Source organism: Ascaphus truei, chromosome 3, assembly GCF_040206685.1.
Source record: "Ascaphus truei isolate aAscTru1 chromosome 3, aAscTru1.hap1, whole genome shotgun sequence".
In the NCBI taxonomy this organism is placed as follows: domain Eukaryota; kingdom Metazoa; phylum Chordata; class Amphibia; order Anura; family Ascaphidae; genus Ascaphus; species Ascaphus truei.
This window is the reverse complement of record NC_134485.1, coordinates 327,169,271-327,187,270: the sequence shown is the minus strand read 5'-3', so window position 1 is coordinate 327,187,270 and position 18,000 is coordinate 327,169,271. Positions and strand designations below refer to the sequence as shown.

The following is an 18,000-nucleotide window of genomic DNA, read 5'->3' as shown; positions in this document are numbered from 1 at the left end:
CAGAGTGACGTACCTATCGACCTCTCGCTGCATGGCAGTTGTCTGCAAGCGACCTGTAATATTGACCATGTTAACCGTTCCAACTACGTCCTCCGAAGCGCACATGAAACCTAAATCTGCACCCTTCCAACGACCACTATACCGGTATATTTAAAACATAAATAGACGTCCTGCCAATCCCTTTAGAGTGAAAGTAATTTATATAAATGCAAATTTTCCGCCCCGCCCCAGCAACAAAGCCAGATATCTTTCGGTCGACTTGTCGTCCCTGCTGCTCTAATAACAGGGGCTAATGTGTTTTTCAAATGGCTCTCAGCCCACGCTCCAGTGCCCCTTTTCTCCTGGTCGCAGAACCCTACGCCAACTTTATTTTTTTTACCTCTCGCCTTAGTGCCAGCAAGGTCCAGTAATAAAGCGGTGTACTTATTTAAACAGGTATGTTGCTTTAAAAGCACTGGGGGTGTTGAAGGGTTTGAGGGTAATCTTTATTGTGCTGCTTTGGCCTTCACACAACTTTATCCCTGTTCTGCTTCCTGAATGCCCCATCTCTACTTTCATGTGTTACATTTTTTTTTTTTTTTTAAAGAGCATGACTTTTTTGTTTTGGTAGACAAGGAGTTAAAAGAAAGGTGATTAAAGTGCCGTGCAATGCAATACAGGCAGTCCTCTGTTATCCAACGGAATCCGTTCTGGAAGTAGCGTTGGATTGTGAAACCGCTGCAAAGTGAGCCCCATGTTAATCAGTGGCGGTGAGCGTTGGATAACGCATTCAGGCGTCGAAAAACGGCCCTTGGGGTTGCGTTGGAAATGCCATTCGTTGTTAAGTGAAACGTTGGATAACGAGGACTACCTGTACAGGCCTTTCCGATAGCAAATGGGGTATTATAATGTTCAACAGTTTGGCGGTATAGATTCAGGTTTTATGTGATCTCTTCTGTCACATTGACATATCCACTAACCGTATGTACATACGCACGCACGCACGGTCTGTAATATATAGCTATATCTCATTTTGTATTTTCTTTTTGTATCGAAGTGCAGAGATGGATTTTGCACAAGATCACGTAACATGCTCAGGGTGGGATTGAAGCTACAGCATTGTGATGTGCAAGCCAACACAGTCCTCATCACGCCATGCTCTGGCAAGACATTTTTGTTTAAATAAGTCCCTAATTTGAACTACATTGAGATGTAGCGGTGTGTTAAGTTCAGTGTTATCTATGTGCATACAGCTTTATTAATTGAGCTGTATGAATCATGGGCTTGTTTGGGTAAGACCCCGGTTCCTGAAGTAAGTCCAGTGCCACATCAGAAATGTAAGCTTTTTAGGGCAACACATGTATACTGCACTATTGGCATATTTCTTAATAAATTGGCAGTGTTGAATAGTGTGCGTTGTCTCAGAAGCTAAAAACTGAAAGATTTGAATACTTTTTTCACCCTAATTTCCTTCCAGCTGTTATTTGTTAGCCTGTTATGCCCACTGCAGGAATGTTGTTTTTTTCTTGTTCCAGGCAGCGCATGTGCAATTAGCAATCGTATATATTTGTTATAAAGCACAATTTGGGTCCTGAGGAAAGTTGTACTGGATGAGGATTGTTGGAGTGAGTCTCACTCTTTTGGATTTTCATTCATTCACTATATTAACGTTTATCCCAAACATCTAAACTAGACGTGGACCTCATGCTCTTTCTGGCAAATAGGCCTCAACATATTTGTGAAGTCGCTAGAATTAATTGAGGCTGTTACAGCGTATTCAGTTGTAAGAAATGTGAGGGACATGACACAAGGGAGGATCAGAGGTAATGCACTTTCCCTATAAGCAGCTAGGACAGGCATCATTAGCTGTCATATTGTTATAGGTTAAGAGCAAAGGGACTTGAACAGCTTTATTAATAAAAATTAAAAAAAAAAACACTACACCAAAGCATTTTAGGAATGGCTGACTAGGTGTCAAATAAGGCATTGTATGGCTTTTGTGATGTTCCCTTGGGCCTTGCCCCCGCTGCCCCCGAGCCCTCCCCGCAATGGGGCCGGGCCCGCTGCGAGGAGCGCTCGCGCGAGAGCTACTCCTGCTCTCAATAGAATTGAGAGCAGAAACTCGCGTCGAGCGGCTAGGCACGCCCCCCCGGCGGTTCAACCAATGAGGGCGAACCTGCCGGGTGACGTCATGGCCGCGCCCCCGTCACTCCTCCGCCACGCCGCCCCCCCCCCCCCCCCCCCCGGTCTCTGCTCCTGCAGTGAGCTGCAGACCGGGGAATCGGCGGAACGCGCAGCCAAAAGCGCGGGCGCGCATTACAGCGCCGTGACCGGGGCCTTAGCCTTAGTCTAATGGTAACTCAACCCCTGTAGTGTGCCATTCATTTTGATGAGCTGAACTTTTTTTCCCCATTACATAATGCCCATTCATTAAATAGGAATGTCATGTTGCCTCAATGACTAGAACTTGTAAATAAAACCCCCATGGCTATTTCTGTTTTTGCTTTCTATGTTAGTGATGTAAAAATGATGTCCAGCTTCCTTCATTTTTTTCTTTCTTTCAGCAAAACATGTTTTTCTCAATCCTTTTTGGAGATGTAATTGTTTCTGAGGGCTCGGGATCCCACCCAGCCCCCTCCCCCCGCCATGTTTAGTCCTTTCCATTTAATCAGGTCTTGTGGAGATAAGTCTGCAGTGAGGCAGACTGCTGGGCTTAACTCTTAGCAGTGATGTCATTGCTCATTAACACGTCGGTGAGGTCATTTCCTGCTAATATATGCCCTATGTGAGTTCATATGAGCTCACCAAGTAACTACCGTAAATGTGCTGCCAGAATTCACTTTTGATGCATAATTTTAAATCCCCCTTTCGTTCGATTAACGGCGTAATACAAAGTTGTCATATCACAAATTATTTTCCCATTAGCAATCTTAAAGTCTTCAGTGCCAGAGGAACCTGCAGTACATTAGTAGGATAAGTGCGGTATCCGGACATTTACAGTCAGTGTTCGTGGTTCCTGCGGGTTTATTGTTTTCATGCTGATAATATATTTCACCATAAAATTCTACATCCGTTTTCCCCCCTCCGCCCCTTATTTTGAAACCATTTAGACATGAACTATTCTTTTTGGGGAATCCTTAATGATACCGCTACGCACTGCTTTATAACTTTGCTGTATTGCGTGCAGCTAGATTTGTTGCGCAGTTTAATCCAACATGTATATTATGTAATGTTTGGTCACAAACTTGAAATGGCATGTACACAAATATTGCACTCAGAAACCAACATGAACAAATGTTGTGGCAGATGCTGCTTCGTTTAGTGTTTTCCTTCTGCGGCACCTCCAGTACATGGTGCTAATTGGGACTGAACAATTTTCAAGCCAGGTGCATTTTGCTCTGCTTCTAATAGGCACATCTGCCCAAACCCTTCTATAACACGGATACATTGATTCTACATTTCTAAAATGATATCTGATTCCCATGGCATTAATCCTTTTTTTTTTGCATTGAAGGCAGTGGGTTGGGAAGGGCAAGTGGAAGAGCGAGCATAAACAAAGTCAATCTAAGTGAGTTTAATCTGACCACAGCAAGACTTCCTTCATTCGTCAAGATGCGTGGTTGGTGGTGCTTGTGCTGAGGCACTGGCTTGGTATACACCTCGGCAGGGGAGGAAAGCAACAGGGATTTGAAACTCTGCCATGCTGCATATTCCTAGGGCTAAGTGGTCCTGCGCTCTGTTGTGCAGGTCATAAAGATGGCTCTGCTGCCTGAAATGTCCTGCCTGTGAGACCCAGAGAACCAATCTGCAAGGCCACCGCTCGCCCCCTCACAGTATGTCACCAAAAGCATGCATCTCTACTTGGACAAGAAGGCAATATATCCTACCCTCCAACATTTGGCATATAGAAATATTTACACTTTTCAGTTCCTCCGTCAATATGAGAAACACAAACGTACAAATTACAAGCAAGTCAGCATCCGCTATGATGGCAAAGTGACTCATAATTTATTATATGCAAAGATCATTTATTTTTGTATGTTCTAATGTGTATATATAAAATAGAAGTAGTAACAACTACTCTGTAACCTGCGGATCAAATAGCAATTTATCTCCAAGCTGCTGTAATTACCTAAAAGTTCTACGTTTTAACCAATGGGCGGCAGTGACGTTCCCCTCAGCGCTCACACGCATGCAGAGTTAGGTACAGTATGTACACCTGTATTTAAGACATACAAGACATAGGTACAGTTGGAGGGTATGGTATCATTGGTATCTTGTACCTTCTTCCTCGCTTTACCTCTTTATTTAAACCTAGGAGTAGGCAGTGTTGGGTGTGTATGGGGGAGGGGAATGGTGGACCTGTACTTGTGCCACCCACGCCAGACCTGTTCTGTCCGTATGTTAGAGATGCTATTCTTTGCACAGTAACCGGTTGGCCGGACAGTATGTAAAGTCTTGCACTGATGCAGTATGCATCAGAGGGACACGTTCCCTGAGTTAGACTGGTCTTTCTTTTCAGTGTAGAAATAAAGCATATGGCAGAAGAGCTAATGAGATTGAAAGAGCTTTGTCGCATCTGCTTTTGTGGTGTATTTTTGTAAGTAAAAGTGACAGGGCTGCTTAAGTAAAGTTAATGGTAAGTTTGCATTGATACAGATGTCAACTCACTGATTTCCTACGAGTCTTACTGATTTGGGATTCGGTCTGACAGATTTTTAGCATCAGTGGTCTCATAGACTTAAATAGTCACACTGATAAAATAGAAGTACTTTTCCATTAAAATGCCTTCATGGTCCAAATCCGCCCACCGCCAAAACCTCATTGATTTTGGTCCATGGAGATTGACATCTGATACCAGCTCTGCATCAGCTCTTTGTGTCAAGGCAGGTTTGACAGGACATTGTATGTATTGTTTGCCAGGAAAGCATATGAGCGTGAAGAATGTACTTCTGTATACACAGCACCTTTTGTTTGTGGGCTAATACAAAAGGATGGATAAAATCGCCTAGAAGGGACAGACGTGCATGGATATAGTGTAATCATAATATAAACTGGGGTGCTCTATTGGAACAAACGTTCTTATACATGTTCTGCATTTAAAGGGGTAGTCCCGCATAAGATGAAGGTAAACCAAGGGCAGTGGTATGTTTAATAGGTTCAAGCTGGTTGACAACAAAAAGAAAAATAAATAAAACATCTGTCTTTATTAAAAAAAAAAAAAGACATTTAACTGGACACGAAATGTTTGTAATAATTCTTTACTGGTTCAAAATAAAAACTATATAATTTTGGATAAGTATTTCAACGTTTCTGTTGTAAGCAATTGCTTTGGAGTAGGTTTTAATGAATGTGTCTTGGTGATTAGAACAGTCATCAAAATTGTTGGCTTTGCTCTGTTGCAAACAAAAGGAAAGTAATCATGATGTCCTCACTACTCCCAGGTAGACAGAAGTAGCTGATATGCTTCAATCCAAGTGATACATGGTCCTTTCCCACAAAAACCCACGGTAGTTACTTTAAGAGGGATTTAATTTTTTTTGAAAAAGGCGTCCAATTACAGTTAAAGTAGTTAAAAATAAACTTTTTTTTTACCAAGTTGAACTGCTCCTTCTTAAAACAAAACAAAAAACATACGTTGTGCTTTGAGGGCTTTAACTTAAGTTAATGTTTTTTTTGTGAAGTAAAATATAATATAACAGCGCCGTCTCCGTTTTGGGCTCTCAGGAGCAGTAGATGTGTGTTAGCAGTTGGCGCTGAACGAATGGTAATGGTTGTGTTGCAGTTTTGTTTTGCTTGTGATAAAACTCTCGTTTTCTAGGTACGTGCTTTCTTTTCATAAGATACGATGGTGGGCAGAAAATAAATATCTAGTTGCATGTTTCGTACCAGTTAATAAGCCTATTTCATTGCCTTGTTTTTCCTTTAGCATCTCTGCCACATGAGCTCGCTGTTTGCCTCTCTGCAAACTGGGGAAAAGTTTTTGAGAACAAAACGGGTGCTTTAATAAGGAGAGTGAGCCGTATGTGTATTAACATAAAAATCTACGCTCCTGGCCAGGAGAAGAGGGCAGAATAGGCGCTCAAAAAAGCCAGCTGACACTTAAGCAGAGAGGTCACTGTCCCCAGCAGCTGCATGGTGCCCGTGGGTGCACTTGAGCATGGCCTGGGGACAGCAACAAGCTCGGGGGAGGGGTGCAGGGGGGAGAGGTTTGATAAATGCCTGGCCCGCTGGCTTTTGGATAGGGGTAATTTAGCTCAGATGGGCTCCAGCAGCCCATGAATCAAAAGCTGTCAGTACAGAGCTAAAGATGGAGTGAGGAGCATTGTAAGTGTGCCTCCTCGTGACCCCTGCTGGCCCAGGGGTCAAGTGGGCTAGATATTTCTGAAGAGTTGATTTAGTGGAGCAGTTAGGGGTGCTTGCTAGAGGGCGGGGAAGGAGGCTTAAGAGAGGTGCGCTCATGCACACAAAATATAACACACAAACACAAGGACCATGTCCTCTTCTCCTAACCCCTTCACAACTGGAGGAGCCAGCATCTCATAACAGCAATGCGTTGTCAGCTCGTACAACCATGAAACAATTGAAGCAGCCGTTAGTGAAAGGTGTAAACAGACTTGAAACGAGAGGGGGTAGACACCAAAAGTGCTTTCAATCAGATTTAATCTGCTAATGTAATGTTGTTAGAAAAGTGTGTACACACACTATTTGTAAGTGCTAGAATAAGGAAGTACTTGAACTGAAGGTGCATACATTTCTACTGTTTTCTACTAACTTTTGGGTGAGATTTGTAATGCAACGGTCAGACCTCACGCTCAATATTTTCAGCAATTTTGTTCACTTTCTCCCTTTAGCAATAAATCACCAAAAACTGATTTCTGCTGAACTGTACCTCAGTATTAGAAAAACAAAATTGTGAACATATCAACCCTCTTGAAGTTTAATTTGGAAGCGTGAGAAAATGAAACGCTTAAAAATATTTAAATAAAATGTGTAACCTGCTTACAGTTAAGGCTGATGTGATGGGGTGTTTGTGTGTTTTTTTTTTTCCTACCACATTTCAGCATACTCCAAATAGAAAGTGCAATCTTAACATATATTTATTTTCCATGGGTAGCTGGGTTTGGGCAGTGAAAGTATATAATTGGTACTTGTTTGTTTAAATGCACCAAATAAGAAAAATTACTAAACATTTTGTAAACTCAAATGCACTTTTGGCTGGATTTAAAGCATCAGATGACATACTCTGCATTTTTGCCTCGCACATGAAACCAATATTTGAAACATTGGAAACACTTTGATTGTCAAATTAAAGCTATGCATTTGCAACCACAATTTGGAATCCAGACTTTTTTTGATAATAACCAAATTATTTTGGATCCAGTAATAATGGAAGCTGTAACTCGGATTAGCTGACAGAGGGCAGGCAACTCGTAAAGGGAACACCGCACAAATCTAACACCATCGCACAAAATCTTAAATGTCATCTTTAAGAACATGCGATAAAATAAACTATATCAGGCAGCAGCAACCTCTAGTTTTTTACCACCGACACGTTTTGTAGTTATTTTCCTCCCCTCTGAGGAGGCTGCAAAACATACACGGTTAGAAAGCTCAAGGTTGCTTGTGTCGGAGATCGTTTTCGAAAAACTGCTTAATAGCCCCATCCTGGTCACTACTTAATTCATCTTCGTTTGGAATGTTGCTATTTTCTTCACTTGCGTAGATGTGCTTCTAACTGAAAGCTGCATGTTTTTTATGTTCCGTGATATTTGTTATTAATCTTTCACTTTTAGACCTCTTAACTTAAATAGCAATGTCTGTGCTTTGCGCTACTGAACCTTTAAACACTATGGAGCATATCTATCGAGGCAAACGTTGTTGAATTATGGGGCAACAGTAATGCTCCAGATATATTAAAGAAAAAATCATATTGATTTTAATGGGATTTTTATCTTTGCATATGTTGCGTTGGCACGTGAAAGGGAGCCTAGAACGCCACAAGACCAACATTTTGATCTAATCACCGCTAATGTCCTTGCGAGTGCATACATGCTGCACAAAGCGGCGATTGAGAGATGACCCTTTTACCACCTACACTCCCAGCTATATCTCAATATGCTGCATGAATCTGATCTGTGCTCGCTCAGAAGAGCTTTTATAAGATCTTCCGAAGTTATATGGCTAAAAATAGCCAGCCTTCCTTCCAGGAATCTTGTATGACCTTATTAACCTTTTTATGAACTGTAATTTTAACTGCACTGTGAATTGTAAGTGACATTTAAAGGAGCTGCTTACAGCAGCAACTGTCCAGCAAAGTAAGGTGTCCTCTGGAAAGGGGAATTCTGATCGGTTGTAGCCACGGCTTTATATTGTATCAACCAACTCTGTGAAATAGTTTGCTCCAGGTTCGACACTGTAGGAGGGCTATGGGATACATACCTGCAAATATTTGGCATTAAACCATTTGAGTGAATTGTAAGAGAGGACACCCACAGAATTGGTCTTATAATTTCAGTGCCAGCAAGCTACTACGGTCTCCCTCCTCTTTCCTTTGCTTGAGCGTTTTGCGTATTTAGACTATCATGCCCGACACCTGTCAAGTAGTGAACATACATGCTCATTCAAAAGGTGACCTGTCTATCTTCTGTTTTCTCCCATAGAGCGAGGATGATGAAAAGCTGAAAAAGAGGAAGGAGCGCTTTGGCATAGTGACCAGTTCAGCCGCCATTACTGATGATGTAGAGGTAGGAAAGAAAAACTGACTGAGCATGTTATTTTTATTCAAACTCTTTCTCCTGCTCAACCCAAAAAGTGCAGTCATTTACTTTTTCCTGAAGCTCTGTATGTAAAATGTATGCTGGGCACATTTTTTATATGTTCACCAAGCACAGGAGGAAAGGAGGTATATTCAACTGGAACTGGTTTATTGTTCTTCTGTACACACAGGAACAGGTGGGCCTCTGCCCAATGCAGTCTACTGTAGGTCTCCAACGTCTGGATGGTCCCTGGACCTACACTATGGGTCAAGGGCCCCCGCAGCAGTCCCTACTCTTCCCTGATCCTCTAGCAGGGCCAGGAGAAAGGTAATCGCTCTCACTCCCACTAAGGGGGGGGAGAGGACCAGGGTAATCGCTCACTCTCCCACTGAGGGGGGGGGGGGAGAGGACCAGGGTATGCCAGTGCACAGCAACCCTGGTCTCAACGGTAGAAATGCTGCTAAATTTGGGTGGTGCAACCCCCTTAAGTACAGTGGGCGGAAGGTACAAGGTCTGAACCGAGGATTGGGCAGAACACAGGCCTTGTCCCACCTTTTTTCCCTGTCACTCCATGGAGCTTCCTCTGTGAGGAAAACCCATAATTGGTCCTGCTCTTATCAGGGCTTGCATGTCAGGGAGGGCAGACTGGTAGCCAAACCAGGTATGGCTACACTTATTTTAACATATGAAATAATTACCCATGCCAATCCTGTCACAGCCTCGCATCATAATGCAATCTGAGACCAGCCTATATCTCCAAACATGGAAAATGGATGGTGGGTAGTGGGAATGTATTTTGCTGCCTTGTGTATTGATTAAGACAGGACATCTTTCTGGACTCAGGAGATTCTATTCCACTAACCAGCTGAAGGGGAAAAGTAAATAAACTGAAGCAAACCCAAGGATATTACCATTAAACACCTTAAGTGTCATGGGAGACTATTTCAAAATACACGTTTGTGATTCCCAGTCACACTATACAGAGAAAAATGGCAAGCTAGGTGATTGCTTATGAGTAACCAGAGCGGTGCCCAGAAAACGAGCTTCAGTGAATCTTTTAACCCTTTCTCTGCAATTGAACATATTGCTGTTCCTGTGACTGTATTGCCATACCCTCTCACAGGGAATGTGTTAACTCCTTCACTGTCAGTGGAGCCTGCAACGCATTTTTCACAATGCATCGCTAAAGTTAATTGATTTTCGTACTATGTTACATAGTAGATGAGGTTGAAAAAAAGATGTGCATCAAGTTCAACCTATCTTAAATTTAGCTGACCGATATTATCCTACATTTGCATTTACAGTATTTAGATTAAACATGCACATACAAAATGAACTTATTAATAGTATATTATTATCTTCACATTTGTATTAGGGCTTCCCTTGATCCCTCTAATTTCACCACCACATTGCTTCCCTGCTGGGCAGTCCCATATAAGAAGCTGTGCAGGGTGGAACTCAGGCCCGGCAGTGTTAATCCAAGGTGTTTTGGATTGAAATAGCTGAAACAAGTTAGGCCTCGGTTATACCAGAAACTGCAGATCTGCCCGTGATCGTAGAAGTGCTACTGCAGGGAGACATGGCCAGATAGTGTGTGTGTGTGTTTAAGATGCACTGTAATTGGCCGTGCAAATCACGTGACGCAGCCGTCGCATGTGAAAAACAAAATCTCAAATCTCTTAATGAGACAGAAGCTTTGCAGCACGTCGTGGCGCTACTATCGCAATTGGTATGTGCGCTTTCATTGCATTCGATTGTTTTGTTTTGAAGCTGCACGCGATTTCTGGTATTATCACGGCCTTAGCTGAGAATTTCTGTGGCTAGAAACTGCACATCTGCTAATATCCCAAACACATAGTTGAAATGGGCCTTCTGGATGTCGGTGAAGCCTAAAATAGTGTAAAACACCAAATGCTGTCTCATGATCTGTAGAGAACGCCTTTATGTAAGAGCAGACGGTTCACACTTATACCAACTTCCCCTCGCCCGAATATTAGGGAGAAAGTGTAAACTTGAGTTAAGATTATTATTTTTTTTTTTTTTTTTAAAGCTTACTTTAAGAAAAGGGGTCATGTCTTTCCCTTTTTATACCCAAGAACAGTGCTTTGAGACGTTTGTCGGATACCCTGAATTTTTGATTCAACATAGCTTTTTATTCTAAACAGACTTTTTTTTTTTCTAATAATAATAAGAAATAAAATATTTCCATTTTATTAATGGTCAAGAAGATAGTGTTGAGTTTCTTTTTAATGAAATGGCATATATTAAAATAGAAACCGTTTAATGACTAAGCAATTACCCAGTTCAGTTATTGGCCATACATAGCTCTGCTTGTAGTTTCTGGCAAATCTAGTTCACCAAAATAAATCCTACGACTGGAGAGCAATACGGAGCTGTCTGTAATAGCCCATATGATACCTTTATGACCCATTGAAGTGAATGGACCGTACAGTGCTTCTACTGTTTCCTGAAATCGCTTTCATTCAGGTGCATCAGCTTTCAGCTACACTTAACTGTGTGTTGCAATAGAATGAATGTATTCTGCAATACAGCAGCTTTTTAATGGTTTTTAGCAACAACAAAAAAGTGTTGTAACTGAGGATCTTTACTGCCAGAGGGACCATCATCACATTTAATAGGCTTTAAAATTTAGGCTGAACTGTAAAGAAACACAATAATGAATTGCACCGGGTACACATGCTGCTTTTTGCGGGTCTCATATCCAAGTGGGAGTTTTCAATGTTATTTTAAAGAGCCCCTACAAAAACTTTTCAGGTCTGCGCATGCGCACAAGCCGAAACTAGTCGGTTCCGCTTTCCGCCGCTTTTCACTTTGCGGCGCGCCCTTAGAACGGAACTTGCCGCATGCCCGGGGCCCTCCTGTACTTGAATATAGCATACATAGATCCTCTAATTACAGCCACAAATATGTAAGTATTATTGCTGTAGCGCCAACATTGTGCGCAGTGCTTCACAAAATTACAGTACAGGGAAAATAAAGTACAATGTGGTGAGAAACAGCAAGTGAATAACCAGGCAAAAAGGCTATCCCCTGTGCCGAAAAGCTTAAAATGTAAGTGTCAGAAGCTGTGCCGTGTTGTGAATGCCGCTTTGTTCGCATTGCTAGTCTCTCAAGGTAAATGGCATTTTGTCCACAATGTGCAAGCCTTGCTCTTAGGCACTTGCAATATGATGGCTGTGGTTTGGTGTGCTTTACCTTTGATTTTTCAAACGTTCTTTTGTGCAGTTAAACACAGCTGGTAGTGGATTATGTGTTGGTAACGTAACTCATGCAGTATGCAGAGGTTGTAAAATTTAGGAATGTGGGGTCAAATATGCACTCCTGACCCTCTGGATGGTGGTTACCTTGCACAAAAATGTGAAGGCTTCTGTCAGAAGTGTGAACTCTGTGCCACAGAGACCGTGAGCCTTCTAACAGCCTCAGGTGGGGGAAGGCTGGCCAATTAGGCCTTATTGTGGGTCAAAGGGCAGCTAAGAGGGGGCTGCAAAGGGTGGGGGGGAAGGGGGAAGTGAGAACAGGAAGCAGTATCCATAAAGCGCTGTATGCCAGCTGTGTATTAACTCCTTCACCTTTTCAACAGCTGCTTATGTGATATTTCACATGGTCTATATGCAAGTTAAAGGCGATGCTACAACCCCTGTGCTTTTTCTAAAAATTCTAAAATATCCTTTAATAAATCTCCTACTTTTTATATAAGCCCCTCATTGTTGCCGAACACTGCACAGCTTGGAGATATTCTTTCTAATCTCATTTTAAGAGGTTTTTGGGAGGTGTGAAGAAGGCATTGGGAAGCATGAGAGAAACATGGCTGTACAAATGCACTTACCAGAGTGACTGTAGTCTCTGACCCTGTAACTGCAGTACGAACCTCTCATCGCACCTTCAGAGATTAGTGGGGAAAGAATGTCTGTGCAGAACAGGCTAAGCATTTAAAGCCCTCTGAGAAGGTTAGATTTTGGTTGGCAGGTAAAACGGCTAAATCATGATTGTCCTCCCTGGCAAGACAGATGTCGTGTCCCCGTTCCTTTTCCCAACTGAAATTGTGAGGTACCCATTTAATGTTTATTTTAATTTTATTTTCTGCGTTCCTTTTGCAGGCGAAGAAGCGGAAAAGATCTGAACGTTTTGGTATCGCCTAACATAGAAACGTCCATCACACATCTTGCTGTATTCTGCTGTTTTTAATGTTTTGGTTTTTTTTACTCCTAAAGAGTATACAAAGAAATAACTGGTTTGTTTTGACTTGTGAATTCATTTTTTTATTTTTTTTTTAATACTTTTTTTTTTTTTTAAAAAAAGGAAGTAAAGGAGAAATTAAAGGAACTAAAACCTGTTGGTTGGCAATTTGGTATATTTTGCATTCTTAGATTTAGTCTGTACACATCAAGGTGTAAAACCTCCTATGCCAACGCTGCAGGTTGGGGTAGCCCAGCAGTGGCTAACTCCAGTCCCCAAGGGCCACCGACAGGTCATGTTGAGGATATTCCTGCTTCAGCACGGGTGGCTATCAATGACTGAGCCATCTATGCTGAAGCAAAGCTATCCTTAAAACATGGTCTGTTGGTGGCCCTTGGAGTGGAGTTGGGTAGTCCATTAAAACTGGTCTTCTTGAAAGCGAAGATGAATGATTACCAAATGAAGAATATAGTGCTAATGAGAACCTACGTATTCATATGCAATGCAATCATCCCCTTATGTTGGTGGGCAAGACCTAACCCATTTTAATGCTTCAGCACGGAGGATGTTAATGCTGCTTTTCTATGTCGGCGTTAAAGGAGTTCACAGGCTTGCATTTGGGCAGTTCATTGTTTTATAATGCTGATGGCCTCACCCAAGCTTTCCCCTCCATTCCCCTCCATTCTTGCACTTGCTATCATACACACTCACAATACCTCACAACACCGTGGGTTTATTGCCTTATTGCCTTTACACCCTTAGGTGACAATGTCATGCTTCAGTTAGTTTAGCCCTGGGTTTTTCTTACAAAAGGATAGTAAGTTCAAAAACATTATGTACGTGGTGGCAGAATCCATGGTTTGGGCAACATCACCACCTACATTTAATACTTGAAAGCTTTGCAACGATTACTGGAGTGTTGCAGAACAGAACTCAACGCCATTACTCACCATTTAAGCATCTGTTCTATACCAATACAGTTTTCCTCCTGCTTGCAGTAGCTGAAATCCGTTAAAATACCGGATTACATCTTCGTCTGTAGGTACAAAAAACAGTAGTGGTACTCGTGGCATGAGGTTGTAAGAAGTACCACTACTTTTATTTATAAAAATGTTTTACCAGGAAGTAATACATGGAGTTACCTCTCGTTTTCAAGCATGTCCTGGGCACAGAGTTGTACAATACATGGTTGCATTAAACGAGCAGTGTTATACAATCAATTCACAGACATTTCATGGACAGGTAGAGTTGGAAAATTGGGTGCAGGGGATAAAAGGGCTGGTGAATTTTAAGATTCACACCCATACCCACACCTCCATCATCCATTTTATACCATTCACTTCTGAATTTCTCTATAAACTTTATTCAATGTTTCGGGGCTCAACGGAAGGTCGCAGCTTCATCAGGAGAGAGAACGTCACAGCTTCTTTTTAATGACCCCGGAAGCTATGTTTGTATTTTTTATTTTTTTTAATTATTATTGTTTATCTACACAAATTGAACAATTGGGGTCCCCCCAACATCTGGGGTTGCTGATGGACCCTAGAGACCCTCTGGTTTAATTAAGGTTTTTTTTTTTTTTAATAGTGAAGTCCATGGGTTCCTTTAAAAAAAAAAAACCTAGTACCATGCCTAGGTGAGCTTGAGAAGGCAAATGCCGTAAATTCTATCTTATAACCGGAATCCTTTTTTTCCCCTCGTTTTCTCTTATAGAGTAAAAATGTGACTTAATACATCTTTAAAATCTGTTTTATACCCTGGTAGTCATGATAACCAGTGAGCTGGTGTGTGGGGCAAATAAACCAATTGGACAAGACCCAGTCCTCCAAAACATAATCCAGAATCAATAGTTTGCACAGAATTACTAGTGTGCACAGTATTGACATGTTTTTTATTGTGGCTCCCACAAGCCATCAATGCACAATACCAACACCGCATTTTAGCCATTGTTTACATTCCTGTATCTTCAAGTAGTTCTACAACTTATTACGTTTTACAGTCTGTTCGATTCGGTTATGGGACACTGGTGATGAATGGGTTTATACATTTAACTTTATCAATTATATGGGAAGTATTTGTAGTTAACCCCCTTTGCAGGAACGTTTCTTGGCAAAATAATTGTTTTGCAGGCATCCCTGGCATCAAAAGGGTCAAATTACATTTATCCAGAGCGAGAATACAGCCAAAGGTCATTGCCACATGTGTGGCCACTGGAATTTGTCACCTTTTTTGCAATAAAATTGACAAACCTTTGTTGGTGTTTTGGTGTACCCTACATGGCATGTCATATTCAAAAAAAAAAAAAAAAAAAAGATGCATTTGAAATTCGTGTGACCTCACCAGTCTAATTAGTATGCAACAAATCTGGAATATTTTATCAAATGTTATAATGAACAATGTAATATGGCTATCAGAATTTTGTCTTGAGAAGCCATGTTTTTCAAAAGCAGGCAAAATAAAGTTTGTGGTTTGAAATATTACATTTAATTAGCTCCTTTTTATTTAGTCACACCTAAGCCTCGCAAATGTGTATAATGATGGAGTACCCCTTTCTGCCACATAGCAGATTTAGTGCAGTGAACAGGGGTCACTTGTGAAGGGGAAAACACATTTATTAAAGTAACTGCCAAATTAAAATGGGGAACACCACCCCCATTTTAGGATTACCTGTATAATCTCTTTGACCTTCAGTGTGTAAATATGGTGCAAACTCCCCCGCTCCGCTCCTATTAGTACAGCAGAGAGGTGGAATGTTCTGTAACCACCTTCTGTTATGATCATTGAAATTGGACTACTAAATAACCTAAGATCAAGAGAAGGCACATCACATCTTGTAATCTGAGGTATAACTTCTCATGGGGACTCCATGTACCGTCGTGGTCCAGAGAAGCAAGGATTGTCCCATTGCCAATTCAGAATCTTCCAATGTGTTTCGGACATCTGTTGAAGGTGTATAAACGTTTTTGCTTTCATTAAAATGGTCACTAGAGTGTTTCCAGACCTGCAACTAAATTGTTTACCTCTTATCCACTTTTTGTTCAAACTTCTCTAGTAAAATGAGAAGTAGAATAAAAAAAAAAATCACAGTAAACATGTTCATTTGATTGTTCCATAGTACTTGTGACTTGATTGCTTTGCAAGGTTTAGGGACAAATGCAAAGTATGTAATACCAATGAAGACTGTGCAAAGAATAGGCATGCCCAATAAGGTATCCTGATACAGTTTCGGACATTTCACAAATATAGGGTCAATTAAGTGGATGCTGAATTAGTTGAGAGAAAAGGGCAACTTCAACTCTGCTTTTAGGTGGAAAGTTCAGGTTGGGAAAGACCAGCCTTCCTGGGTACAGGCTATCTAGCAAAAGACATTGAGATCTCTGCGGGAGATGCTTGGTGAACCTTCTCTATCTGCTGTAACTCTTTACGCAGTACTCACAAGTTTTTAATATTTTACTTTGAGCATTGGTACATTGACTGTTCCCCAATAGGAAAGGAACCAGACATAACACAATATTATGAAAACATTCTGCTAGACAAGCACAATAATAACCCCCCTCCCATATAATACTGCTGTACAGAGCTGGAATTTGGGTATCTGGTATGACATAGGAAGACTTGCATCCCAGGAATGGACACCAAAAAATTGTGTGCACATAGAAATAAATGTGTAAATGTATCTATAATGTACAGAATCATCAAAACATGTATTGGAATGGGGAGCCCAGAAGAGTCTTACATTAAAGCAGCAGTCCTGTCTAACTTGAATTTATTTTTTTAAATGGGCGCATGGGAACCTGGGGCTCCTTTGTAGCTAAACTGCGCTCACACGTGTTGCTTGAGATACTTAGTGAAGTTATGGGGTTAGTTGTTTTTAAAAGGGGCTTTAAATGGCAGTCCAATTGGAAGCTGCAACATGATGCAGCGTCCCATTGGCCTGTGACATTTGGGTGGCCACTTTTCTGGAGCAAGCGCGGACGCCAATAAGTATCTCAGGAACCTGCTGGTCCCGGAGCTGAAAATAAGATGGTTGAGCTCTAGATTTTGCCATGGTTTAAATAAAAATATGCAGACGGGACTGCCATGTACGAAGTTTGGAGATGAGCTCAAATACGCTGAAGGAAACGTTTGAATGGAAGAAGCGTGAGAATGTTGAGAAATTAGTAATCATCTAAATCATGGAATAACCATGCCAGAAACATTAGGTTAGGGAAAAGTTGAACAATGCCAGAGATAAAGTAAGATTGCCAGTATCACAGTAAGTTGACGTATTCTGGAAAGTGTGTGTGTGTGTGTGTGTGTGTGTGTGTGTGTGTGTGTGTGTGTGTGTGTGTGTGTGTGTGTGTGTGTGTGTGTGTGTGTGTGTGTGTGTGTGTGTGTGTGTGTGTGTGTGTGTGTGTGTGTGTGTGTGTGTGTGTGTGTGTGAACAGTTTATCATGCCTGTGTTGTCCATGTGAGAACAAGGCAGACATGATGAATCTCTTATCAATTACATGCAGGATCCCCCCCCAAATGAAATGTGAAATCAGTGCTACAAGGAGTGGGATTCTTCAACAAGGAACTAAGGGGGCCAGATCAGAAAACATTTAGGGAGTAGAAGGGCCACAAGATTATTATGCCATAATTCACTGTTTCCCAACTCCAGTCCTCGGGGAACCCCAACAGGTCAGGTCTTACAGATATCCCTGCTCCAGCACAGGTGGCTCAGTCAAAATGACTGAGCCGCTGATTGACCCACCTGTGCTGGAGCAGGGATATCCTTGAGACCTGACCTGTTGGGGTTCCCTGAGGACTGGAATTGGGAAACACTGCCATAATTTTAAAGCATTTAAATGCATCTAAACATTTTCACCATTTTACATGAAGCGTTAACATCTTTACTGTACATATTTACATTAACATCAAAGGGTTCCTTACAGTAAGTGCAGTTACAATGTGGAATTCATTACCCCTGGAGACTGGGATGGCAGATAGAATAGATATTTAAACAAAAAAAACAAGGTTGGACGTTTGTTTGGAAAGGAAAGGTATACAGGGATATACCAAATAAGTATACATGGAAAGGATG

At 41.5% G+C, this 18,000-nt stretch overlaps 1 protein-coding gene across 5 annotated transcripts in view; it reads left to right on the top strand.

Moving 5' to 3' along the window:
• The window catches only part of SARNP (SAP domain containing ribonucleoprotein), a 63,581-nt gene extending 50,489 nt beyond the window's left edge, over positions 1 to 13,092 (top strand). For all 5 annotated transcript variants that reach the window (XM_075591382.1, XM_075591383.1, XM_075591381.1 and 2 more), the window contains exons 10-11: positions 8,643 to 8,726; positions 12,857 to 13,092. In XM_075591382.1, coding sequence (XP_075447497.1) covers positions 8,643 to 8,726; positions 12,857 to 12,898 — 126 coding nt within the window. In that variant the 3' untranslated portion in view covers positions 12,899 to 13,092. The remainder of the gene's footprint in view (positions 1 to 8,642; positions 8,727 to 12,856) is intronic.
• Positions 13,093 to 18,000: the final 4,908 nt, after the last annotated feature.